Consider the following 26,804-nt stretch of genomic DNA (forward strand, 5'->3'; position numbering starts at 1 on the left):
CATTCCTAAATAAAGTCACATGCTGAGGTGCCAGGAATTAGGAGTTCAACATAACTTTCGGGGGGACACAGTTCAACCCATAACAATTATCTAGGGCAAGGGTAGAAGGAGAGAAGAGGCGGGCTTAGGACTTGGCCAACACACAGCAGTTGGGTAGAAGAGGGCGAGTCTACAAAGGAAATGGGCAAGCCACAAGCAGAGAGGTGGGACAGATATGGGGAGCAAGCGATGCCATGAAAACCAAGAATAAGTGTTTCAGGGCAGGAAGGAATGATTACCCGCATGAAAGAAATGCAGCTCCCAGTCACAAAGCTAAGAAGTTGATCAACGGATGTGACAGCATAGAGATCACTGCTGATCTCAGCAAGTGCAGCGCGTCAGTGATGCGGAGTGTCCAACTCCAGTTAGAGGAGGCTGAGCAAATGCTGTGAGGTGAAGAGGTGGGAACCGCAGGGGGAGATGACTCTCCAGAGTGTGGGCCTTGAAGGGGAGCCGAGAACTAGGGCAACAGCTGCTGGGAGACGAAGGGATTAGGAAAGGTTTGTGTTTGGGGCTTTTGTTTTGTTTTTTGTGTTCTGTTTTGTTCTTGTGTTCTGCTTTGTTTTCTAACGTGGGAGCCGCTAGAGCATGTGGTGTACTGTGTCGGCTCAATTTTTATGTCTGTGTGTTTCTGTGACACACATTTTGTATTCGACTTGAGTTGTCCTGTGTGCTTTGATGTGGCTTTCCCAGCATTGGAGGCCTTCGTGGACAGTACTGTCTCCCAGCCACCTAGCCAGATGTCTGGGTATTTGTTCTTTATGGTCGCAGCAGGAGCATTCTGCAGCATGTATCATGGTACCCTGAATGGCTGCCATTTCATTTTCTTGGTGGACTACAAGCAATTTTCACAGGCCCCGTTCATGTCATGTCAGTCGTCAAAGTCTGTCTGGTATTTCCTGCTAAAGAACATCACTAAAGTGCCTTTGTGTGGCCGTTTTAGTTGTTGCAGTCTGCCTTGTTCATCACTGGGGAATAGAAACTGGAAAACAAGGTTTCCATGGATTAGGAACAGCCTTCCAGGCCATGAGAACCATGTAACTAACCTGATAGGAAGGGCAGGCATGTAGTCGAGTTCAGAGAAGTCCCCCGGGGCCAGACTGGCCTCTTCCTAAGACTTGAGTGTCAAACATCCAAACCTACAGACTGGAGTGTCAAGCATCCAAACGTCAGGCTGCAAGAGGGCAGGGGCCAGCCGAGGGATCAGGTGACAAGAATCGGGGGACAGAGGTGAGAATGTGCTTGATCCTTGAGCAAGCAGTCCAGGCCAAAACTCTCCTCCCACGAAGAGGCCTAGATCCATGTGAGAGGAGGCAGGAGGCCACCCCTGACTCTAGAACAGGGAGGGCAGAAAGAAACAGGTTCTGACACCATAATACTTTTTTTGACAGTGTTCTTTTCAGATATTCCCTTCTTTTCTGGCCTGGTGTAGTGGCTCCTGCCTGTAATCCCAGCACTTTAGGAGGCTGAGGCAGGTGGATCACTTGAGATCAGGAGTTTGAGTCCAGCCTGGCCAACATGGTGAAACCCCATCTCTACTAAAAATAAAATTAGCCAGGCCTGGTGGTGGGCGCCTGGAATCCCCACTACCTGGAAGGCTGAGGCACAAGAATCGCTTGAACCCAGGAGGCACAGGTTGCAGTGAACCAAGATCATGCCACTGCACTCCAACCTGGGCAACGGAGAGAGACTCTGTCTCAATTAAAAAAAACAAAACAAAACACACACACAGATAATCCCTTCTTTTCTAAGGGATGTGATTTTTTAAATAAACGGAAATGATCTCTAAAGGCACTGCTAGAGGCAGTCTGGCAGTAATCTTATCAGTTACACACAATGGTGAGTGAACCTGGGGGCCCTGGTGAATGGCCAACACTGACACAGGTGGCCTAGGCAGGTGGCGGGCTCGTGACCACATGGAAGATGAGGTTGCTGCAGGGACATGTCGTGCCACCACAGGCATCCCCAGCTCATCAGTGCCTGTGGGTAAGAGTGGCCCCTGACGCTACATGCACGGTCCAGTGTGGGGACTAAAGGAGATAAAGGCCAAAGACGAGGTGAAGTGCCAGGCAGAACACTGGCAGCTGAAGATGCCCAGCAGCAAGGGATGGGGACAACGGAAGGCTCATTAAATAGCACCAAGGCAACTCGCTCCACCCCCCAGCGGTCACTCCTCCTGCTGCCCAGACCAGCAACTGTGGCTGGCACTCTAGAAGCACCTAGTAGCCAGTACCCAGTCTCCAGTTCTGAGGAAAGGAATAAACTCCTCTTTTTTTTGAGACAGGGTCTTGCTCTGTTACCAGGCTGGAGTGCAGTGGTGCAAATCATGGCTTATGGCACCTGCAAACTCCTAGGCTCAAGCGATCCTCCCACTTCAGTCTCCTGAGTAGCTGGGACCACGGGTGCACACCTCCATGCCTGGCTAACTTTTTTTTTTTCTTTTTACAACAGACTCTCACTTTGTTACCCAGGCTGGAGTGCAGTGGTGCCATCCCAGCTCACTGCAGCCTCTGCCTCCTGGGTTCAAGCGATTCTCATGCCTCAGCCTCCTGAATAGCTGGGATTACAGGCGTGCACCACCACGCCCAGCTAATGTTTGTATTTTTAGTAGAGATGGGGTTTCACCATATTGGCCAGGCTGGTCTTGAACTCCTGACCTCAAATGATCCTCCCACCTTGGCCTCCCAAAGGGCTGGGATTATAGGCCCGAGCCACTGCACCTAGCTATTTTTTTTTTTTTTTTTTTTTTTAGAAACAGGGTCTCACTGTGTTGCCCAGGCTGGTCTGAAACTCTTGGACTCAAGTGATCCTCCCATCTCACCCTCCCAAAGTGCTAGGATTCCAGGCATGAGCCACCACCCCTGGCCAAACTCCATTTTACATGTGAAAAATCGAAACTTTGTAATAAGACATTTTTGGGTTTTGTTTGTTTTGTTCTTTTCAATACTATTATATAAAGAAAAAAGATTATCAATGAGAATAAATTTGAAGGGGGAAGAGGAGATGCTTTTTCAGTAGAGAAAAATTCAACTAGAAGATCCAAGACCAGTGGGGGTGTTTCTGATTGCCCCCTTCCTCTCCACTCTCATGCTAGGTGGGTGAAAGGTAACCGAGAAAGGGCTCCCCAGCTCCCTTCACTCCCACTCCAGGCTGCAGAAAGGGTAGGAAAGTAGCCTCTTCTAGCGTCGCTTAGTCACGTGGAAAATTTATAGAGAAGACAAAAGTCAGGCTAATGCATTTCATTATCAGTAGAATGCCTTGAGCCACTTTGTTTTGTTTTGTTTTGTTTTGTTTTGTTTTGTTTTGTTTTTAAGACAAGGTCTATCTCTGTCGCCCAGGCTGGAGTACAGTGGTGCAATCTCAGTTCACTGCAAACTCTGCCTCCCGGGTCCAAGCAATCCTCCCACCTCAGCCTCCCAGGTAGCTGGGACTATAGGCACACACCACCACACCCTGCTAATTTGGGTTTTTTTGTTTGTTTGTTTTTGGTAGAGACAGGGTTTTACCATGTTGCCCAGGCTGCTCTTGAACTCCTGGGTTCAAGCAGTCCACCTGCCTCGGCCTCCCAAAGTGCTGGGATTACAGGCATGAGCCACCGCGCCTGGCCTTGAGACATATGTTTAAAAAAACATAAGCTGTGTTCATATCTCAAACTTTGAGCCTGGTTTTGTCCAAAACATACCCCTACCTAATCATGACCAATTCTTAGAAAAGAAGATGTAGCTGGGTGGTCTCTTTGGTGTTGATTACCAACTCCCTGTGAAATGTTCTCTTGGGGTTTAGGTGATTTCCTTGAAGGGACATTCAGGAACAGGTTGTTCATGGAGTTTATGCTGGAATCCTGGTTGATACAAAACTCTGTATTGATGAATGGAGTTCTATAATTGTAATATTAGGTAACTTTTAAGAAGATTAGCTTTTTAGAAGTTAATAAAAAAAAAAAAAAGCAATGTTTCCTTAAAAAAGTGTGATGTAGGCCGGGTGCGGTGGCTCAAGCCTGTAATCCCAGCACTTTGGGAGGCCGAGACGGGCGGATTACGAGGTCAGGAGATCAAGACCATCCTGGCTAACATGGTGAAACCCCGTCTCTACTAAAAAGTACAAAAAAAAACTAGCCGGGCGAGGTGGCGGGCACCTGTAGTCCTGGCTACTCGGGAGGCTGAGGCAGGAGAATGGCATAAACCCGGGAGACGGAGCTTGCAGTGAGCTGAGATCCGGCCACTGCACTCCAGCCTGGGCAACAGAGCAAGACTCCGTCTCAAAAAAAAAAAAGAAAGTGTGATGTAAATTCTTAAGAAAGGATAATTGGCATGAACAGATATTGGATTTAATCCCATTATTTTGGGAGGGGGGCAGCTTGCTTTATATATTCCTGAAAATAGAATACCTTGAGTTGGGTGTGATTGTGCATTCCTGTAGACCCAGCTACTCAGGAGGCTGAGGCAGAAGGATTGTTTGAGTTCAGAAGTTCAAGACTATAGGAGCTATGATTATGCCTGTGAATAGCCACTGCACTCCAGCCTAGGCAACATAGTGAGCTCCCATCTCTAGAGAGACAGAAGAAAATAGAAGACCTGCATTTCAGAATTGCTTTGTAAAAACCAGGCATTCTCTGAAGATTAGTTTCCCAGACTTTCAGCTACAAAAGGTAACTTAAGAATATCTCTAAAATGGTTGTTAGCTCATCTGATTGGCATGTGAAAGTACTGAAGTCAGTAGGTGTGGTTCCCTGTAGGTGTGTTCTAAAGACAGACTTATCCTTCATCTCAGCCAACCTTCTAAGTGGGTCCTCCACGAATGGAGGGGACCAAGCCAAAGAATGGAAGGATCACTGTAGCACAGCGCCTCTCCTGAGAGCCACGGGCCCTTCAGAGGAAGATTCAGTAATGGCACCCCAGGTTTGAAAGATAGTATTCATATAGAAACAGCTGCCTGCATTTCCAACTTGCTAATGGTTTCTTCCATTCTTCATTTTCAGGGCCCCTGAGATCATCCTTGGTTTACCATTTTGTGAGGCAATTGACATGTGGTCCCTGGGCTGTGTGATTGCAGAACTGTTCCTGGGCTGGCCGTTATATCCAGGAGCTTCAGAGTATGATCAGGTGGGTCCAGATGACACAGATATTCACAACACCTCATTCTTCATCTGGAAAATAGCCTGGATTAGCACTGCATTGATTACATGACAAAGGGGCGGGACTGTGGAATGTCATGTTGTCTCCCAAACCTTGCTTCCCTTAACCTTGCTATTTTTTCTTTACTCCTTTCTCTTTTCCCTTTTTCTTTTTTCTCTTTTTTGTTAACTTCTTTCCCTACAAAAATTGTCATTTTCATTTTTCTCAAAGCCAGCAGAGCCATTAGTGTACCATATGTATAGTGACAGGAAAAGCCCTGACCTCATTCTTATCTTTTCTTGCAGATTCGGTATATTTCACAAACACAGGGTTTGCCTGCTGAATATTTATTAAGCGCAGGGACAAAGACAACTAGGTTTTTCAACCGTGACACGGACTCACCATATCCTTTGTGGAGACTGAAGGTAGGAAGAGCATCCCCTCCACTCCTCACGGTGGCCCGGCGCTTAGGGAAGAGGGCCGTAGACTCATTAGTGGGGAGCTTTTGATTCAGTCAGCAAAATGAGGGCGTTGGGGTGCTGTTGTTAATACACGGTGTGACTGAATCTGAATGCTCAGAAGCCCCTCTTTCTCTTGGCCTATCACCGCCTGTGAGAGTCCCACATTATGATTGCTGAACTCCCAGGATTTAATCCGATAAGCCTTGATGACTGTCTGATTTGTGCTAGGGAGAGAAACAAACCCCACTCTGCCCTTGAAAGCTGGCAGTTCCAGCGGGAGACGGGACCATGTGCCACAAGCTCCCGCCCCTCTGTAATAAGGGCCCTGTTCCTGGTCAAGAATGGGTGTGGGTGCCAAGGGGAAGGAGCATTTAGTTCTGCCTGCAGCAGAGGAGAAAGGAGGAGCATTTGAACTGGGCACTGAAGAATGAAGAGGGAGTGCAGTGGCTCACACCTGTAATCCCAGCACTTTGGGAGGCTGAGGCCGGCAGATCACTTGAGGTCATGAATTCGAGACCAGCCTGGCCAGCATGGTGAAACCCCGTCTCTACTAAAAGTATAAAAATTAGCTGGGCATGGTGGCATGCGCCTGTAATCCCAGCTACTCGGGAGGCTAAGGCATGTGAATCGCTTGTACCTGGGAGACGGAGGTTGCAGTGAACTGAGATTGTGCCACTGCACTCCAGCCTGGGCGACAGAGTGAGACTGTGTCTCAAAAAAAAGACAAGGAACAATGAAGCGGGTTTGCCCAGTAGAGAAGTGCAGGGTGGCGGCTGGGGTGGTGGGGGTTAGGGAGAGGGATTCCAGACAAAGGAGGCTGCCTGATGAACCCATGGGAACGTCCTGAGGCCCAGGGAGGCGTCTGGTTCACTCTAGTGACCATAAACCTGAAACTCCAGGGCAGGGGCTTCACTTTAACAGAAACATAGTTTGCTTTCACTTTGATCTGTGCCTAGCAATTAAAATCGAAGTATGTTCCTGGTAAAAATAAAATAATAAAGTCTTAAATATGTTTCATTTTAGGTATTTCTTTTTGTGCAGCAGGGTGGGTGGATGTTTGTTTTGTTGTTGTTTTGGGTTTTGTTTTTTTTTTAAATGGAAACTGCAGCCAAATTCTAATACGGTTTAAAGATAATATATATCCACTAGTGACAAAAGACTGAGAAAAGAGATTTGGGAACTGAGCAAGCACTCAGGCTAATGATGGGAGGCCTGGCATTTAGCAACTGTGAGGGTGAGTGTCCAGTAAAAAGAGTCCTCCAGTGGAGGAGGGTGAGGCTGGAGTTCGCTGCTGGGTTTTATTGAAGAGCCTCAGTCCCACATGTCCAGCTGTTCCCAGGACTTAAGCCGCTCCAGGTGTGCTGTCCTTGAGTGAGATTTTAAGGATTAATTACCTCTGGATTACCTCATGGAAGAGTCCAAAAACCCATAATAATTGGAAATAGCAGTTTCCCCAGCCATTTGGGGAATGTATGTCTGTGTCTCAGCCGCCAATAGAGGGGCAGCCCAACCACAGACTCTGGGACCAGCTGCCACCTATTGGCCATGTGACCACGGCAAGTGCCTTGGGTTCTCTGTTCCTGTTTCCCCATCTGGAAAATGGGGATAGTAAGTGTGCTACCTAATGTGGTTGTCAAAACTATTAAATGAATAAATGTGCTTTAGAACAATGTCTGGCACGTAGCAAGAGCTATGTGCATAAGGGTTTATTAAATAAAATTGGAAAATGCATGGAAAAGCCCTTTGCTTTTCCACAGTGGAATCTTGTCTTATTCCTTAGACTCAGAGAAGGCTGTAAGCTGATCAAGGATATAGCATACCTTGATCAGCTTGTGGTATGGAGCAAGACTGCTCCGTACCTGACTGACAGCCGGCCCCTGACACATGTGCATGGGAAGGAGGAGGGATGGGTTGGTGTGGATGAAGAGAGAAAGGAATTGCAGTGCAGGCCACTGAAGAATCAAAATCTCTTCTGAAAGGTGGGAAAGAGACCCTCGGTGAGACACAGGAATTCCAGGCTTGAGTCCCAGTGGTGAGGAGCTAAGTCACATTACCAATTGGCTTTTGCCTCTCTTGGCAGACACCAGATGACCATGAAGCAGAGACAGGGATTAAGTCAAAAGAAGCAAGAAAATACATTTTCAACTGTTTAGATGATATGGCCCAGGTAAGCTTCATGGGTGAGTATGAAATGTGAGCCCTTTAAAACCAAGGGCAGCAAGACTTCTGCAATAGTAATATAAGATAATGGGTTGAAATCCACATTATTCAACTGCAGTGGTTGACCTTGACCTTAAACAGTTACAGCCAACCTTAGTAAGAATACCATTTGGTGTATAAAACATTTTTAAAACGTCATACCAGCTCCATAAAAATCATTCCAGTTGGCCGGGCATGGTGGCTCATGCCTGTAATCCCAGCACTTTGGGAGGCTGAAGTGGGTGGATGACCTTAGGTCAGGAGTTCGAGACCAGCCTGGCCAACATGGCGAAACCCCGTCTCTACTAAAAATACAAAAATCAGCTGGGCATGGTGGTGAGTGCCTGCAATCTCAGCTACTTGGGAGTATGAGGCAGAAGAATCACTTGAACCCAGGAGGCAGTGAGCTGAGATCACGCCACTGCACTCCAGCCTGGGCAACAAGATCAAAACTCTGTCTCAAAAAAAAAAAAAATCATTCCAATTTATTGGTTCCCACTTGTAATATAGTATTGGCCAATCTTCCTGATGTTATCGTGAGAAGAATTCCAGCCCATTAGTACCCATGGATTTAATGCTCATGATTGAGTGTATATGTTTCCTGGGGCAGCTGTTAGAAGGTACCATGAACTGGATGGCTTAAGACAACAGATTTTCACTCCCCCACAGTTCTGGAGGCCAGAAATTGGAAGTTGGGCTTCAGCAGGCCTATGTTCACTGTAAAGGCCATTGGGGAAGAGCATCCATGTCTGTCTCCCAGCTTCTGGCAGCTCTGGCAATCCTCAGCATTCTTTGACTTGTAGCTGCATCCCTCTAATCTCTGCTTCCTTCTTCACATGGCTTTTATCCTGTGTCTTCTCTGTGCTTCTGTGTCCACATCTCCCTTGCCTTGTCACTGGGCCCACCATAATCGAGTATGACCTCATCTTAATTTGATTACCTCTGCAAAGACCCTATTTCCAAATAAGGTCACATTCACACCTACTGGAGACTGGGACTTTAATATACTTTTAGGGGGATACAATTCAATCTGCTACACAGTCTCAGCTCACTGGCAGGGACCACAGGCTCTCACCTTTGTGCCCCAGAGAAAATTCTAGAACTTCAGCTATTTTTAGTGTGAAAACTAGTCTGAAACCAGGACAATCCAAAGTGAATTTTCTCTTTAAAGCAATGAGAAACAAAGCCATACACCATTCTCAGCAAACTATCGCAAGAACAGAAAACCAAACACCACATGTTCTCACTCATAGGTAGGAATTGAACAATGAGATCACTTGGACACAGGAAGGGGAACATCACACACCGGGTCCTATTGTGGGGAGGGGGGAGGGTGGAGGGATAGCATTAGGAGATATACCTAATGTAAATGACGAGTTGATGGGTGCAGCACACCAATATGGCACGTGTATACATACGTAACAAACCTGCACGTTGTGCACATGTACCCTGGAACTCAAAGTATAATAATAATTTTAAAAAAGCCATACACCAGTAAGCACTTAGCACCCCTCTTACTGTAGATGAGTATAACCAGAAATCATGATTCTGAGTAAAGTGTGCTTGTCAGTTGTTTAGTAACTTAGATTGTCTGAGAAAACTGAAATTGGTTTTCACACCATGTCCTGGAAAATATACAAATCACCACAAAACAAGCCTTTTAAAGGCGATCGTAGTGTAGACTCACCCTTGGAAGAAAAATCCTGTGTTCAGATATCCTGCCTGTCTTGGCCAGAGGTGACTCCACTGAACACAGGGACTAAAATAATTCTGGCCGTAACTGGGGGAGCCATGAGAAGGATGATATGCTGTAGGTGGAGGAGGGGCACACTCGGCCCTTCCACTTCCCTCTAAAGGTTAAATACATACATACATAGACTTTTTTGCATCTTATTTCTACTGCTTGGCTGTGATTCTGTTTTAAAAATTGTGGCAAACACACACACAGCATAAAATTTATCATCTTAGCCTTTGTTAAGGGTACAGTTCAATAGTATTAACACTCCCATTGTTATGCAGCCAGTCTGCAGGACTCTTTTCATCTTGTGGTTATTTTTAATGAGGAGTGATGAAAGCTGCATTTCAACTTAACTGATGAAAGCAGGAGCAGTTTACATCCTGTCATTCAGCTATATTTACAGGTCCCAGCAGCGGCCCTCTCCCCTTCCTGGGGCACAGCCCCTCTCTGCCTTGCCTGCAGAGAGAAAAGCCACATCCTGTGGGCAATGACAACATGTGGGTGGTGCCTCCCATGGGGCAGAGTTCCTGGGAACTGAGAAAGGGGGCTTGAGAGATCAGGAGGAAGCTGCAGGGCAAAAAATAAGGGGAGCCAGGAGAGGGGAGGCACGCTGGGGTTGTCCTTGGTAACCTGTCCTTACTTGCGTCCAGGTGAACATGACAACAGATTTGGAAGGGAGCGACATGTTGGTGGAAAAGGCTGACCGGCGAGAGTTCATTGACCTGTTGAAGAAGATGCTGACCATTGATGCTGACAAGAGAATCACTCCAATCGAAACCCTGAACCATCCCTTTGTCACCATGACACACTTACTGGATTTTCCCCACAGCACACAGTAGGTGTCCTGTTTGATACTTCATACCAGGGATCAGCAAACTTTAAAGGCCCAGACACTACATATTTTAGGTTTTGCGGCCATAAGGTCTCGGTAACAGCTACTCTGCTGTCACTGTAGCTGAAAGCAGCCACAGAGGCAATACATAAACAGATGAGTGAGGCTGCATTCTAATAAAACATTTATGAAAGTGGGCAGGGCCGGGCATGGTGGCTCACGCCTGTAATCCCAGCACTTTGGGAGGCCAAGGCAGGTGGATCACCTGAGGTCAGGAGTTTGAGACCGGCCTGGCCAACATGGTGAAACCCTGTCTCTACTAAAGATACAGAAATTAGCTGGGTATGGTGGGGCGCACCTGTAATCCCAGCTATTTGGGAGGCTGAGGCAGGAGAATCACTTCAACCCAGGAGGTGGAGGTTGCAGTGAGCCGAGATTGCACCATTGCACATCAGCCTGGGTGACAGAGCAAGACTTCGTCTTAAAAAAAAAAAAAAAAAGAGGCCGGGCACGGTGGCTCATGCCTGTAATCCCAGCACTTTGGGAGGCTGAGGCAGGCGGACCACAAGGTCAGGAGATTAAGACCATCCTGGCTAACATGGTGAAACCCTGTCTCTACTAAAAATACAAAAAATTAGCTGGGCATGGTGGCGGGCGCCTGTAGTCCCAGCTACTCTGGAGGCTGACGCAGGAGAATGGTGTGAACCCGGGAGGCGGAGCTTGCAGTGAGCCAAGATTGCTCCACTGCACTCCAGCCTGGGTGACAGAGCGAGACTCCCTCTCAAAAAAGAAAGAAAGAAAGTGGGCAGTGGCTGGATTGGGTCCCCGGCCTGCAGTTGGCTTCACACTGAAAAGGAAGGAAGAGGAGAGCACAGAGCTGGATGAACCTGATTCTGGGTATCTGTGCAGGAAGAGAGGTGCCCGAAATGGTAGTCTTTGTAGAGCAAAACCAGTCTCAGGGCCAAAGGTTGCTCCCAGAACCATCCCAGAGTGGACCCAGTCTAGTTTGGGTTTGGATTTGTTCATTTCTTCAGTGTGCTGTGTGCTGGGGTACAGTGGTGAGCAGAGCAGACGGCCCTGCCCACTGGAGCTTGCAATCCACAGGAGACAATGGTATAAAAGAAGTGATGCCCAAATCAGCAGGCTGCTCCCAGGACAAGTATCAGGTGTGATGAGAGCATACCACAGGGGAGCATCATTTTGGGGCAGACCAGGAAGACTCCAAGGAAGTGGCCTGTGAAGGATAAGGAAGAGGATGGGCATGAGCAGGCAGGGCATTGCCTGTGTGGACAGGACACTCCCCCATGGGCAGGACCATGCACCCATCCCAGAAGGCAGTAGGTGAGACAGTGAGGCACCCAGTCAGCCAGGGCAGGCCGTACATGTTAAGGTTTTTAATCTTGATCCAAAAAGCAATGGGAACTCATTAAATGATTCTTAAGCAAGGGAATAGCTGGTTAGATCTGTGCTGAGCAAAGATCTGTCTGCTGCCACACAAGTGAAATGAGTCTGGCAAAAAAATGTCCATTGGGTTTAACAATTCGCAAGTTGTCAGTAACGCAGTGGCAGCCATTCAGTGGAGTGGTAAAAGCAGAAACCAGTTTAGCAGGTTGAAAGACCAAATGAGAGGTGAAGAAATAGCAACCTTTCATGAAGTGAGGCTATGCAAAAGAAGAAATAGAGGGGTGACTGGGGAGGGGTCAGGGGGATTGTTTTTTAGACAGGGTTCAGAGCACAGGGATGGGCTAGTGTCACTGGAAGGATGGATGGATGGAGGGGCGTGTGGATGCAGCGTATGTGCTGGTCTAGTGGAGAAAAGTTGAGGGAGTCCTGTCAGACAGCTTCTGCTTCTCAGAAGTAGGCAATGAGGTTATCTGTTGAGAACAAGGTGGAGGGTGGTTTAAGAAGGGTAGAACATTTAAGTAGCTGGAGCAGAAGGTGGCAGAGCAAACAGACCAGAGAAATACGGTGGAATTGTTGAGCCCTGAGGTTGGACATGAATCGTTTATAGTGTAACTGATCTCCCCAGGTGAAGGCATAGAGAAGACAGATCAGTCTCCTGATCTGGGTTTATCCAGGTGGAAGTTTTGCCAGGCTGATAAGAGAAGAAGACAGATTGACAAGGAAGCTGATGAGGCTAGCCAGACAGTAACTGTAATCCAGAATGATGGCTATTGGAGGCTTTGCCCAAAGGGAAAGGAAGTGAAGATGGGAGGGGATCCAAGTAAACGCAGTGTTCTAGTCAATGCAGAGAAGGGTTATCATAGTCATAGTGGAATGAGCCGGATGGAGGAAGAATGTGGCTGGGAAACAGGATGCTTGAACTTAACAGTTTCTGGAGGTGGAGCAATTTCAGGTGTGACGGTCCAGGGAATGAGTTGCTGTACTGGGTTGAGGACAAGAGTCACTGGATATGAGAAGTAAGCAGGAAGCTAGCGTGTTTGACAAGGAACCTGTGACTTCTGAAGCCTTCCTGGCGAGGCAGGGAATGGCTTGGAGTGGAAGATCCAGCCAGTGGCAAAGGCCTCAGTGAACGAAGGGGAGAGGAAAGGAAGTCATGGCCGGGCGCAGTGGCTCACGCCTGTAATCCCAGCACTTTGGCAAGCCAAGGAGGGCGGATCACCTGAGGTCAGGAACTTGAGACCAGCCTGGACAACATGGTAAAACCCCGTCTCTACTAAAAATACAAAAATTAGCCAGGCGTGGTGGGGAGCACCTGTAATTACAACTACTTCGGAGGGTGAAGCACAAGAATCGCTTGAACCCAGGAGGCGGAGGTTGCAGTGAGCTGAGATAGTGCCACTGCACTCCAGCCTGGGAGACAGAGCGAGACTCCGTCAAAAAAAAAAAAAAAAAAAAAGGAAGCCATTGGTGGATGGGAAGCTAATGGAGGGTCTCACTTCAGCCTCTCAACCCTGAAGTACTTGGGATGTGAAAGAATAAATAAACACATCCTACATCTGCAAGGAAAAGGGGTGTCCTCGAGAACAACAGATTCTGTAAGGATCAGCAGGGGAAGGGAATCCTGTGAGAAGAGCCTAGAGATGTGAGAATTGTGCGTGTCATGGCGGGCCCTGCTGTTTCCAGAGTCGGAGGGGGCTGGGTCTCAGGGCTGGACCCGCCCCTTCCTGGCCTACAGGAAGTGAGTGGGCGGCACCACCACAGATAGTGCTGCGTCCATTTCAGTTTTGTGTCTTACTCAGCGATGCAAGTCAAATGGCATTGCAAGAACCAGATAGTGCCTCTTTAATGTAAAAGGATGCTTGAAACAGCTAAACTCCCATACAGAGAAGGAATCTGGACCCATCCCTCCCCTACTTTTGTTAGGGGATTTGTCCTGTTTCTTTTTTTTTTTTTTTTTTTTTTTTTTGAGGTCAAGTCTCACTCTGTTGCACAGGCTGGAGTGCAGCAGTACGATCTCTGCTCACTGAGTCCCTGCAGCTTCCACCTCACAGGTTCAAGCGATTCTCCTGCCTCAGCCTCCCGAGTAGCTGGGACGAGAGGCACACACCACCACGCCCGACTAATTTTTGTATTTTTAATAGAGACAGGGTTTCACCATGTTGGCCAGGCTGGTCTTGAGCTCCTGACCTCAGGTGATCCGCCCGCCTCGGCTTCCCAGAGTGCTGCGATTACAGGCGTGAGCCACTGCACCTGGCCTGGATTTGTCCTGTTTCCGAGTGCCATAGGGGTCAGCCACAGAGCTGTCCGTCTGTACCCCAAGAAAGGCAAACTTGGCAATTTACTGGATAGGGCTCCCATGAGTTCTGTCTTTTGATATCAGGGGTAAAATGGGATGATTGAGAAACAGCTATGGATAGGAGACTGAGGGTGGGGGTACCCTCTACAGAGGTCCTGTTAGTCGTCTGCACCAAAACAGTTAGATAGCCGCCCCCATAAAGCCTGGGGCTTTGATGACCTCAGAGTCCAGCCACCTCTGGATTCTGTAAGGAAGCATCAGTAGAGTGTTTCACGGCTTGGTCACATGGAGACGGTGAGCATCAGCAACCAATTCAGAACTTTGTCTGGGACCCAAGAGGGGCACTGGCAAGTTAGAACTCAGAAATGAGCGTAAGAAGGAAAAGTGGGTCTCTGAACACACCTAGGCTTGCCTGAAAGTAGGCCTGGTCCCTAAAGTTCTCTAGAACTTGCTGGGAAGACCTTGAAGAACTCCAGGGCAAGGATAAACCTCCAGGCCCATGCTGCTGTAGCGCCCCCACCCTGGGAGCTGAGCCACAGCTACTGGATTACTAGGTGAAAGAGACCCCACTCCTTTCTCCATACCAGGATTCCAGTGCACAATTTTTTTAAAACCAATTTTCTTATAAACCTAAAGTGAAAGCACTTGCCCTTTCCTAAAACCCAAAACTTGAAATATTTCAGTTAGAAAATTCTGAAGGAGTATGAAAATTTTGTGTTGAATTGTCACGAAACCATCAAATGCTTTAAACCCATTCCAAAAAGAATACAAAATACATTGGTTTTATGCTACAGCCTCCACACGCAAGACCTTGGTGCTTAGTAGGAGCTGAAAACACACTGGCAGTAACAGCATTATTAGGAGTATTTTTAGCTATGGGATATCGTGCAATATGTTTTCTTTTCTCTCCAGCATCATCAGTTGGTAAATGGTTATGTCGTGTGCATGACGCGGGCAGTGTAAGTGGTCAGAATCTTAGAAAGAAGTAGGACTCTCTAAGTCGCGTCTCAGTCAGTTGTTTGAAACTTGGAATGCATTTTTCACAGCAAGGATGTTTGGGAATAGCCCACAGACACCTGCTTAGCCCCAAAGATAGCATACTCACAGAGTGCTGAAGTAATACACGTTTGTAATCCTAAAATAGTATAAAACTTTTATTTTACTTTTATATTCAGTTATTACATTTTTTATAAGTAAAATAGACATTTTGAATTGAAAATTAAATGGGATTTTTTTCTTTTTCTTTTTCTTTTTTTGAGACAGGGTCTTGCCCTGTCACCCAGACTGGAATATAGTGGCATAATCATGGCTCACTGTAGCCTCGACCTTGCAGGCTCAAGTGATTCTCCAACCTCAGCCTCCTAGGTAGCTGGGATCATGAGCATGTGCCACCACACCCAGCTAATTTTTATGGTTTTTTTTATAGAGAATGGGGTCTCCCTATGTTGTCCAAGCTGGTTTTGAGCCCTTGAACTTCTCCCACCTTGACCTCCCAAAGTGCTGGGATTAAGGCAAGAGCTACCCTACACAGACTAAAAGGGATTTTATTATCTTGAATATTAGCATTTGAGGAAAAGTAAGTTTAACTACAAGAAATGAATGAGAAGCGCTGTATAAATTCTGAAGGACACTTTTTGGTCAATTTTCAAGAATTTGGGTGGTTGAGGCCACTTGTGGCTTTCCTTTTCCTTGATGCTGGTTTCAGCACCACTTTTATACTTTACTTTTGTAGTTGGGGTTTTGTTTTGATACACAGATGCAATAGGGGAAGAAAAGGAGAAAATTTATATTTCATGTAACTGGGCAAGACTTAGACAAGAAAATGAAGGCTGAAGTTGGTGAAACAGTGCGTATGTGTATATGCGAAAGTAGCCAGTGATTACCTATCCTCGGGAAACTCCCTACCTCCCTAAGCTTCAGCCTTACTCGTAAAGTAGGGACGAGAATCATGTCTCTGTCTTATTGATGTCGCTGGACCGAGTGAGAAGTTGCAGAGTATTATTATTAGGACACTAATAAATGTTAACCACTATTATTAATTGTTAGCATTATTACTGTTTCCATTACCTACCTGCACAACTCCTGTGGGAGAAAGCATGGCAATAGGGTCACCATACTGGGTTGGAGAGTTCTTTGGCCGTCCCCTAGGTGGTGCTGGTGACCCAGGGTAGCTGAAGAAGGTGAGCACAAGGGCTGTGTTTGGGAAAGGTGGAGGCGGGTTATAACGGGTTTTAAGTGACTACTTAATGTTCCCATTCAGAGAGCTTATGCCTTGGTTTATGGGCCAGAAAGCAGGCTGAGAGTTGAGAATGAGCAGTGACGCTGCAGGTGGATGTGAGTGAGCATGCAGTGTGAGCAGACAGTTTTGTTGTGATATGTAGAACCTACATGGAGAAAGGGTAGCAGGGCATTGGAGGAAATTCATCTAAATAACCGTGCCTGTTGCAAATGCACAGACTTTGCACAAGCAATCCAAGAAACTTAGACCTAAAGTTTAGTCTCCCTGCTTGTCCTGTTTCCTGAATTAACCCTTCTCTCCTTTTCTTTCTCTGTTTTCTCCCCTTCATCCCATGTTACCCTCTTCCCCTCCCCAATGTCTCTATATGCCTCTGCCTTTTGCATGAACAGCGTCAAATCATGTTTCCAGAACATGGAGATCTGCAAGCGTCGGGTGAATATGTATGACACAGTGAACCAGAGCAAAACCCCTTTCATCACGCACGTGGCCCCCAGCACGTCCACCAACCTGACCATGACCTTTAACAACCAGCTGACCACTGTCCACAACCAGGTAAGTGGGGAGCAGAGGGGAAAGAGGCGGGGCTGCACGGTGTGAGCCTCAGAAGTTGTATTTTCCATCATACCTAGTCAGGAGACCAAATTCCTGCTGTCATATTCAACAACTGAACCAAGTATTTGCAGCCAAGGTTATTTCCTTTGAGGGACCCAGGCACATTTTATGTTGACTACGGGCCCCATTGACAGGTCCCAGAAAGGACTGGTGAGGGGCATTCTCTCTGAGAGGGTTCCCCTTACTGCTTTCCTCTGACCTGATGTGAGAATAGGGGGAAGGGGGTGCTATGATCTTTTTATGCCTGATATCTGCCTCATAAAGAATTCCAGAACTGGCCAGGCACAGTGGCTCATGCCTATAATCCCAGCACTTTGGGAGTCAGGGTAGGAGGATCACTTAAAGCCAGGAAGTTCAAGACTACCCTGGGCAACACAGTGAGACCCCGTCTCTACAAAAAATACAAAAAGTAGCTGGGTGTGGTGGTGCATGCCTATAGTCTCAGCTACTCAGGAGGCAGAGGTAGGATAATTGACTTGAGCCCAGGACTTCAGGGCTGCAGTGAACTATGATTATGTCATTGCATTCCAGCCTAGGGGACAGAGTGAGACCCCGTCTCAGAAAACAAAGAAAAAGATCATGGAAACATGGATTTAATCTAAAAAAAAAATAAAAATTCTAGAACTGGGAAGGACTCAGGGAATCACCCAGTTCAGGCCCTTCCCCTCATCCCCACATGGCTGGATCTACCTGATCTCCTTTTGGGACAGATAAAACCTGTCCTTTCTCCGAGTCATGGAGAAAATCAGTTCATCAGCCTGTCACCAGAATCCAGCAGCTGGAACTAAATGGGATCAGGAAGCTAAGGTTTTCTTCCCCAGATTTCCAGGAAATTGGCAGAACGAGCAGCTAACATACTGCTTGAAACCTGGATGACACCCAGGCAATATTTATTGAATGGATAATCTCCAAGTCCGAGCTGAGACTGCCTCTAGTGTCTAAGAAACTGTAACTCCTACTCCCATGTTTCAATCTTCCTAGTTCCCCCAAAGAAAGGTCCCCAGATTTTTGGTCTTAATGTCAATCTGGAATGACAAGACTTCTGTGTGGATGTGTGTGTACCTGAAATGTGAATACCTTATGTCCATTCTTTTTAAAAGGTGCCTCCTGTCACTGAAGAGTCAGTGCCACCTGCATTTCAGCCCCTTCCCTTCTCACCCTTTTTCCCTAGGCCATCCTTGTGGCACATTGCCCTGCTCAGGCCTAGCTTTTCTTCCCAGCCTGCCATCTCCCTTTGCCCAAATTCTAGGAGAGGCCACCTGGAATCTGCTGCCCCCTGGGGGCCGTTTGCATTCCTGAAGCTCTCCTTAGGGTGAAAGAGCTGTTGGGAGTCCGAAAATAAACCTTGCCAAGCCCTAAGGCTAAGGCATCCATAGCCAGACCTGTGAGCTTCTTGACAAAAATCAGCATGGTTTTGTTCATTACCTCCTTGAAGATATTTGTTTTTCCCACCAGCCCTCATGAGACACCTGATCTTAACTCCCTAACCCCAAACTACCTGTCCCCATCTGCCATCTGCCCCATCAGGTATCAAAGGCATCTGAGAAATAGGAGGAAGGAGCACCCCTCTAATGCAGGCGTCATGTCAGGTGGAGTCTCCCCAGCAGGCTGTCCTTCCCATGGATATCTTTCTGCTGGGCTGGAGAACTGTGGTCCCTGACCAGACCGGGGGGGGGCCACCGCCATCTTGCTGGTCATATGACAGCCAGCAATCCACTCCAAAGAGTGTCACAAAGGCTCTGCAAAACTAAAAGGGTTTCTCATCAAAAGGCAGTTGTCAAATAAGAACACCCCTCTTCTCCACAGCACTGAGACCATCCAGATCTGGCTTGGGACTGGGGTAAAGTAGAAGTAGCTGGTAACTTAGTGTAATGGTTGGGCCAGAGTTGTGGGTAAGGGAAAATGACATCCCACAAAAGCAAAGGGTCCAAGAACAGGATTTCCATTCTCTTGCATTACATTCTACTCCCTACTTTTGAATACATCAAAAAAAAAAATTACTCAGGACACACCTAGCCTTAAGTTCTAAGGCATGCTTTCCCTCCACTGATAATGTTGTTAATAAATAACATCATTACTAATAGCTAACATTTATTATGTGCCAGGCTCTACTAAGCGCACCATAACTCTTAATCCTCCCAGCAACGTTGTGAGATAGGTTTTATTATTATCATTTCCATTTTAGAGGAGGAAACTGAGGCACCGAGTGATTAATTCTCTTACCCAAGGCCCTTCCTTGTTCATGAGAGATGATCTTGGGCTTTACACCAGCTATCTGACTTCAGAGTCTGGACTCTTAAAATATACATACACAGCAGCATAAGTAAGCCTTAAGTAAGTCTTATGAAGGTCCCCAAATGCCTTTCCTAGATGATGTCTGCTCTTTAAATCCAAAAAGACTTCTTTTGTTCATTGCTGGTTCTAGTAGCTTGCTTTCTACATGAGCTCCTTGGAGCTGTTTGCCCATTTAGATATTTAGAAGCAATAAAATATATGCATAGTTTTCTGTTAGAAGTTGAAGGACGTTAAACTACTTAAAGAATTTCTTGCTGCCTTTAACATATATCCAGTAGACTAACCAAAGAACCATTTCCCAAATGATCATGAATCTACAATCCTTTATTTCTCAAGGAAGCTGGGTCAATAATTCATAACCCCTTATGTCTCAGGGCAGCTGACTTCCTCTGCTTTCTAAAACTTTCAGGTTACCCAGTTGGTAACATATTGAATAATAAGTCTTCTCTCAGCTATTCCTTGTTTATCATGTGTGTCAGCCACTTCTCTAATATTTCCGTGGAATTCTATTATTTGGACCTAGTCTTCTACCAAGAATTTGAATTTGGGTTTATAGACCAAGCTCAAACCCCTTCTTTCTGGAACCATTTGAAACATCTACTAAAACTGCTTCCAGGAATCACTTCTTTCATTTTTGGAAAACCTGTGTCATCAGTAAACTTGCTTTTTCACCAGGCACAGTGGTGCACACCTGTAATCCTAGCTATTTGGAAGGCTGAAGTGGGAGGACCACTTGAGTCAGGAGTTCAAGTCCAGCCAGGGCAACATAGCAAGACCCCAGTCTCTAATTTTTTTTAACTTGCTTTTTCTTGTTATTACTATTTGTCAGCTGCAAGAGCTCTTCCCAGTTCTCTGTGTGCTCCTCTCTGGCAATGATAGGCTAGTTACCTTTCTGAGAGCTACAGGAAGATATACAGAAGTAGAAAATTTTTTGTTGCCCTCACATGGGCTTCTTCAACTGGTCCTTAAGCAGGATTAGAAACTGGGGGAAAACCTTATGCATGTCTGATGGTCACACTGGAGACTGTGCCATTTGTCCTTGAGTCTACAAAGAACTGGAAGATTCAGCCGCTCAAGGAGCTTATGGTCTCCATGGTGAGACAGGCTGAAGCAAAAAGAAAAAGCATTCTTGAAACTCTCCTTAGGGTGAAAGAGCTGTTGGGAGTCTGAAAACAAACCCTGCCCAGCCCTAAAGCTATCCATAGCCAGACCTGTAAGCTTCATTAATCAAAATGTAGAATAGCATGCACTAGGGGCCAGGTAGACGAACAGATTATGTGTTACAGAATCGAAAGGAAGGAGAGCCCACTGCAGGCTGGGGGAAAACACCACTAAGACACAGCCCCTCTCTCCCAGGAGACTTTAGGCTGGAAAGACCAACTGTACTGTAAGGCAGATTGTGACAGGAGCTGGGCTAGAAGGCTATATTGTACTGTGTGATAGCCAAGGAAGGAGCAATTCATTTCCATTAATGGTGTCTGAAAGGCTTTCACAATGGGGCATATGGGACCCAGGTTAGGCCTTAAAGCACAGAGGCTTGGAGAGAATGCTGTGGGTCAGAGAACTTGTATGAGGGGAAAGGCCTGTGCTCACAGTATGCTTGGAAAACAATAAGTAAACTAATCTTGGTGTCAGAAGAGTGAGGGGCAGAGGGAAATAAGTCTAGAAGGTAAGGTTGGCCAAACCAGGGAACACAGGGCATGCCAGACCAAGGCGCATACCATGTTCATCAAGCCATAATTGGGACTTTGGAGCAGGGGTGCTGACATGCACAAAGGTGTCTTTTGGAAAGCATGATCTAGCCTCTGTGCTCAAGAAGGCCAGAAGGGAAGTAGAGACCAGAACATTTCTAGTCAGGGCCTTACAGGTCCCAGGCACCAGGAAGTCGCAACTGAAAAGAGTCAGTGGGTTCCAGGGACATCAGGAAGGAAGCAGCAGGAGCAGTGGCTGGCAAGAAGGTAGAACCACTGAGCACAAGTTTAGGAACCTAGAGGATACAGGTCCCTGGACCCCCAGCAGGGACACCCACAGGGGCTAAGGGCTGGGGGAGTCTAGATATGAGCAGACCACGGGGAATGTGGAGGGTTGAGGGGGAAGAAGCCTCCGGAAGAGATCGTGATATGGAGAAAACAGGAAATACAAGTCATGTCATCTGACAAAACACAGACACTGATGTGCACATATGTGCACACATGTCCCAAGCAGACTATGCGATGCTGCAAAAGCACACCCACTTTAAAACATGTGGCTTTGGCCGGGCACGGTGACTCACACCTATAATCCTAGCACTTTGGGAGGCCGAGGTGGGTGGATCACGAGGTCAGGAGATCAAGACCATGGTGAAACCCCGTCTCTACTAAAAATACAAAAAAAATTAGCTGGGCTCAGTGGCGGGTGCCTGTAGTCCCAGCTACTCGGGAGGCTGAGGCAGGAGAATGGCGTGAACCCAGGAGGCGGAGCTTGCAGTGAGCCAAGATCGCGCCACTGCACTCCAGCCTGGGCTACAGAGCAAGACTCCGTCTCAAAAAAAAAAAAAAAAAAAAAAAAAAAAAAAAAAAAAACGTGGCTTAAAATCAGACATCTGTGCCACTCAATTTCATGATTATTTTCAAACAAATCAATTTGCTTTGCAATGAAATTTAGCACAAAATCTTTCTAAGTATAGAAAACATATGTAAAATAAGACTTTGTCCTTTTTATCAAATGTGACACACATACACACCCTACTTGAAAGTCTATTTGTGTCCAAGATATCTTCATGGTTTCTGCCTCCATATTCCCTGGTCCTTGCAACTTCTAGAGGCAAAACCTCTTGTAGACAGTGCTGAACGTGAAACCACTGGTAACCTCCACTTACTTTGCTAAAGGATCAGTATGAAGGCTAAGATGGGGGAAACGGGAGAATTCCAAAGTTAGAATTTATTTTCCTTCTACAGCCTCATTTTACATGCAAGTTCAGTCTCAAGTGATGTCTCTTTCTGAAGGAGAAAGGCGAGAGGACATAATGTCAGTGGCTTGTGTTTGTCAAAGCCACCTCCATTTCAGTTATCTGAACTCACCAGCATCTTTTCTATCTGCCAGGCTTCATCACTGCATACCAGCATGAATGCATGGGATTCAGACACAAAGCCCAGGCTCAGCATGTCCCTCTCCCTCTCTGCATACGTCTCCTGCACTTCTCTTAGCAGTAACCTGCTTTGCAGCCATCTAAGGACATCTATAAACAGTACTGCCCGTAGACCTGAGCCCATCCTCGGCCCTGCTCTCCGCCTGTTGCATGTGCTTCTGTGCCAAGCTCTGGGTACCTGAGAGCATAGTTCTTTAGGGCCTGCAAGAGCCTCCCCCTAGATTTGTCCTCCCACATGTGGACTGCACCCACCAGGCCCGAGGGGAGTGTGAGCAGAGCTTGAACGTGCAGGCTGGCAGGTCCAGGCACTCAAAGCCCATCGTGTTGTGGGATGGAATGGGGCTCGGCAGAGAGAAGGAGGGCAAGGTCCAGCGCTCTCCCCGTCACCATGCGCCAGCACAGAACCCAAGGAATCCCAGAGTCCGCAACTCACGCCTGGTCTTCCGGGTGATTGAGAAGGTGTTTTTGTCAAAATGAAAAGGCAGAACATTTTATTAAACAGGTTTCTAGCTTTATTTTTAGGCTTTTCAGCATTTAGACATATGGTAGCAGACATCCATGTGTCCTCTTGTCCGGGCCCCACAAATGTCAGGAGGAGGTCTGAATGTGAACACCAAGGTGACTGTCTCTCGTGCCTTCAGGGACCTGCTTTTCCCTGTGACTTTCAGCTGTGTTTCCACTCCTCTCTGCTTCTGCCTTTTTGCTCTTAGTTTTTGTTGGTTGGTTCTTCTTTGAGTTCATTTATTTGATTTAGATTCGTGTCTCCCAACATACCACCTCCCTCATTTTTTATTTTTGTTTATTTTTGTTTAATCCCCATCACTCCTTTAGGCTCCCTCCTCTACCAGTGCCACTGTTTCCTTAGCCAATCCCGAAGTCTCCATACTAAACTACCCATCTACACTCTACCAGCCCTCAGCGGCATCCATGGCTGCAGTGGCCCAGCGGAGCATGCCCCTGCAGACAGGAACAGCCCAGATTTGTGCCCGGCCTGACCCGTTCCAGCAAGCTCTCATCGTGTGTCCCCCCGGCTTCCAAGGTAAGGTCAAGCAGCCACAGCCCCTCACCTGCTCCTTACAGAATGGCCTCTGGGGCTTCGGCACCTGCAGTTTTCTGTCACGCTCATTTTCATGGAGAAAGGCCCTCCTCATTTCTTCCAGTGAGAGCGCTGGTATCACTGAACTTGAGGGCTCCTCTCCTACTGTGGCCAACCTACAAACAATAGGGCTTATGCCTCAGCACCAAGTCAATTCATTGTGACTCTCACACCTGCCAGGGACTGTGTCCCTGGCCAGCTGTCTGTAAATAAGTACATTGTTTGTGCTTTCATTGTTATGCTGATGTCAGCTCTTGCTTTTCCTTGCATGAAATATCCTCTGTGTGGGTTATCTATAGAAAACTGCCAATCTCTGACAGCCAATGTAGTCCCAGCTCCCATGAAGAATATCAATCAGTCTGAAAAGTACTTCCCTGGAACCCCTCCTCAAAACGATTCTTTGGCCATGACCCCAGCACTTCTCTTCTGTAGACTCTAAGAAGCTAAACTGTGTACTTTGTTACAATTTACCCAGAAAGCTTAAGAATTTATTTTTGCAAGCCTCATGGTGTAAACTGTGTGGTTATAGTCAATGCAATTCCAAATGGGTTCATACGTCTCCCCAACGCCCTTTATTTTGACATACACAAGTACATCTTGATGGTCAGAAGTCCTTGTTTTCCTGTTGTAATCTGTCAGCATAACTGTCCTACTTTTGGCCTCACAGCCTCCTTAATTTGACCTTCTAGCCTTTGAAAACATTCAAGATGTCAGGAGGAGTTTTGTTTTTTAATTCGTTAGAAGCTAAGGGGAGACTTCCCAAGGACCAGGCAATACCTGGTTATTGTCGGTGACCAGTGCAAAGGGAAGCTGAAAGATGACGTAGCTGGCTAGGAAGGTTTTCTTCATCCAGCAGTTCACAGCCTCTCAGCTAACCCTTCTCTCCCTCACACTGTCTGGAACAGGCTTGCAGGCCTCTCCCTCTAAGCACGCTGGCTACTCGGTGCGAATGGAAAATGCAGTTCCCATCGTCACTCAAGCTCCAGGAGCTCAGCCTCTTCAGATCCAACCAGGTCTGCTTGCCCAGGTAATTCTTTCTCCTTTATTATTACTGGTATTACCATCACCCATGTTAATGTTGTTCACAAAAGATATATCTTTCCACTCCCTCTCTCCCTAGTAATGAGTTAGGTGCTTCTAGTCATTGGAATGTATCTGTAATATTGTAAATGGTCCCCAAGTGAATTACCTTCCTAAGTATCTGCTTACAATTCCAAGAAGAAATTTAGATACAGGGAGAGTCTGGGGAAATTATTATTATTCTATCTTTGAAATGCAAATTAATCTGGGAGACCTAGGTTTTAATCCTAACTGCTAGTAACTTGTCTATGACCTAAGGCAAGTCAGTTAATATCTCTTTGCCTCAAATTTCTTTCTTGTAAAATAGAAATGAGTTTTTAGAGCCAAAAGGAACCTTGGCGATTATCCTCTCATTTTATAGTTGAAAAACCAGGCTCAAGGTAACTGTAAGCGGGAACCTTCCTTATCTATCCATGTAGGTGCTTTGATGGTAGAATGAGATGGCAGAGATGAAAAATGGTTGAAAATTTGTAAAGTGTTATGTAAACATAAGGTAACAGTAGTGATGCAGTGATAACAGTAACAATCCTTAATGACACTTGAACCCTAATAACAAATGCATCATCGTTATACCAGGGCACTTTACAGTTGTTAATTGATTTAATCCCCACAATGCCACAGTATTTGTCTCCATTTGACAAACAGGGAAACTGAAGCAGAATAACTTGCTCATCAGAGTTACACAACAATTAGGTAACAGAACCAGGACACACACCCGATAAGCCTGATGCCAGCATCTGTATTTCAACCACCAAAAGCCACTACTTTTGTATAATCATTTCTACTATTGAGTAGCTTGACCTTAATGTTATTAGTTTAGAAGCAACTTTATTTTTAAATAAGATAGGTTCACAAAGTCTTTTCCCAAAGACACTATTTGCTCTGTCTTGTTAAATGGAAGTTGTTTTTGTTGTTGTTTAGTTTTTATGTAATCAAATTGCATAGGTTTGTTCTGCGCTCTCTTCTATTCCATGGGCTTCTCTAATATCCTGTTGTCTTAACCATTGTAACTTTAATCTGTCCTGGTATCTAGTAGGGAAGCCCTGTTCCCATAGAGTTCTTCAAATTTTCCTTGTCTGTTCTTGTCCCTTCACGTTTTCATGTGAATTTTAATATCACTCTTTCATAAGAATTTTAGTTCCAGAAACAAAAAATCTGCTTTATATTTATTGGATATACATTGAATTTATATTTACTTCAGGAACAACTGACATCTTTAAACATGTAAGTCATTTTTATCCATGAACGTGGTATAACACTCTGTAATGGGTGTGGTGGTGCACACCTGTAGTCCCAGGCCTGTAGTCTCAGCTACTCAGGAGGCTGAGATGAGAGGATCACTTGAGCCCGGGAGTTCAAGGCCAGCCTGGGCAACATAGTGAGACCCCATCTCTACAAAAAAATTTAAAAATTAGCTGGACATGGTGGCACATGCCTATAGTCCCAGATACACAGGAGGCTGAGGCAAAAGGATCACTTGAGCCCAGGAGTTTGAAGCTGCAGTGAGCTATGATCACATCATTGCACTCCAGGGTGGGCAACAGGGTAAGACCCTGTCTGTTTAAAAAAAAAAAAAAAAAAAAAAAGAATTGATAGAAACACTTTATCATGTTTAAGTTTTGTAATGAATATTGAATTATATCAAATGTTCTTTCTGTATTTATTAAGACACTCATATGCTTTTTGTTCCTTATCTACTAATGGGACAAGTCATATTAATATATTTTGTAATATTAAATTACCCTTTTATTTTTGAGATAAACCCCATTTGCTCATGTGCTTGATATGGTATGCTTTTTAATATTGGATTCAGTTTATAAATACTGTAGTTAGTATTTTTATATCTATGTTCATAAGTGAAAAATGGCATATAATTTTCCTTTTTATAAAATCCTCATCTGATTTGAGTACAAGGTTACACCGGGCTCATAAACTATCTTCTTGTTGTTGTTACCCACACGAGTGGGTTTGGTCACTTGACATGTACCACCCCAATGACCACAGCCAAGGAGTATTTAGCAAGGGGGTTTTATTACCTGTAACAAGTAAGGAGAACACTGGAGATAGTTCCCAAAGCAGTGTCTCCGAGCGAAGGGCTGGGTCAGGTTTTATAAGCATAGGGTAATGAGGCATAATCTGATTGGATTTTGCAACGAATTGATATGAGAGGCATGATCTGACTGGATCCTGCCATGCGGTGATGCCAGAGCTCGATCTGATTGGATCCTGGATCCTGCCATGTGGTGTCCATTTCTAAATTCCATCCACTCGC

The 26,804-nt window shown here is 46.1% G+C and overlaps 1 protein-coding gene across 9 annotated transcripts in view; it reads left to right on the forward strand.

Annotated features, from left to right (window-relative positions):
* HIPK2 (homeodomain interacting protein kinase 2) overlaps positions 1-26,804 on the forward strand; it is a 219,002-nt gene that overhangs the window by 142,683 nt on the left and 49,515 nt on the right. For 6 of the 9 annotated variants that reach the window (XM_031665119.1, XM_031665116.1, XM_031665117.1 and 3 more), the window contains exons 3-9: positions 5,018-5,141; positions 5,459-5,578; positions 7,695-7,781; positions 10,202-10,386; positions 16,712-16,874; positions 23,188-23,395; positions 24,358-24,479. In XM_031665119.1, the coding sequence (XP_031520979.1) occupies positions 5,018-5,141; positions 5,459-5,578; positions 7,695-7,781; positions 10,202-10,386; positions 16,712-16,874; positions 23,188-23,395; positions 24,358-24,479 (1,009 nt within the window). The remainder of the gene's footprint in view (positions 1-5,017; positions 5,142-5,458; positions 5,579-7,694; positions 7,782-10,201; positions 10,387-16,711; positions 16,875-23,187; positions 23,396-24,357; positions 24,480-26,804) is intronic. The other 3 variants (XM_031665124.1, XM_031665121.1, XM_031665120.1) reach the window with 1 other exon arrangement.

This window comes from Papio anubis, chromosome 4 (genome assembly GCF_008728515.1).
Source record: "Papio anubis isolate 15944 chromosome 4, Panubis1.0, whole genome shotgun sequence".
Taxonomy (NCBI): Eukaryota; Metazoa; Chordata; class Mammalia; order Primates; family Cercopithecidae; genus Papio; species Papio anubis.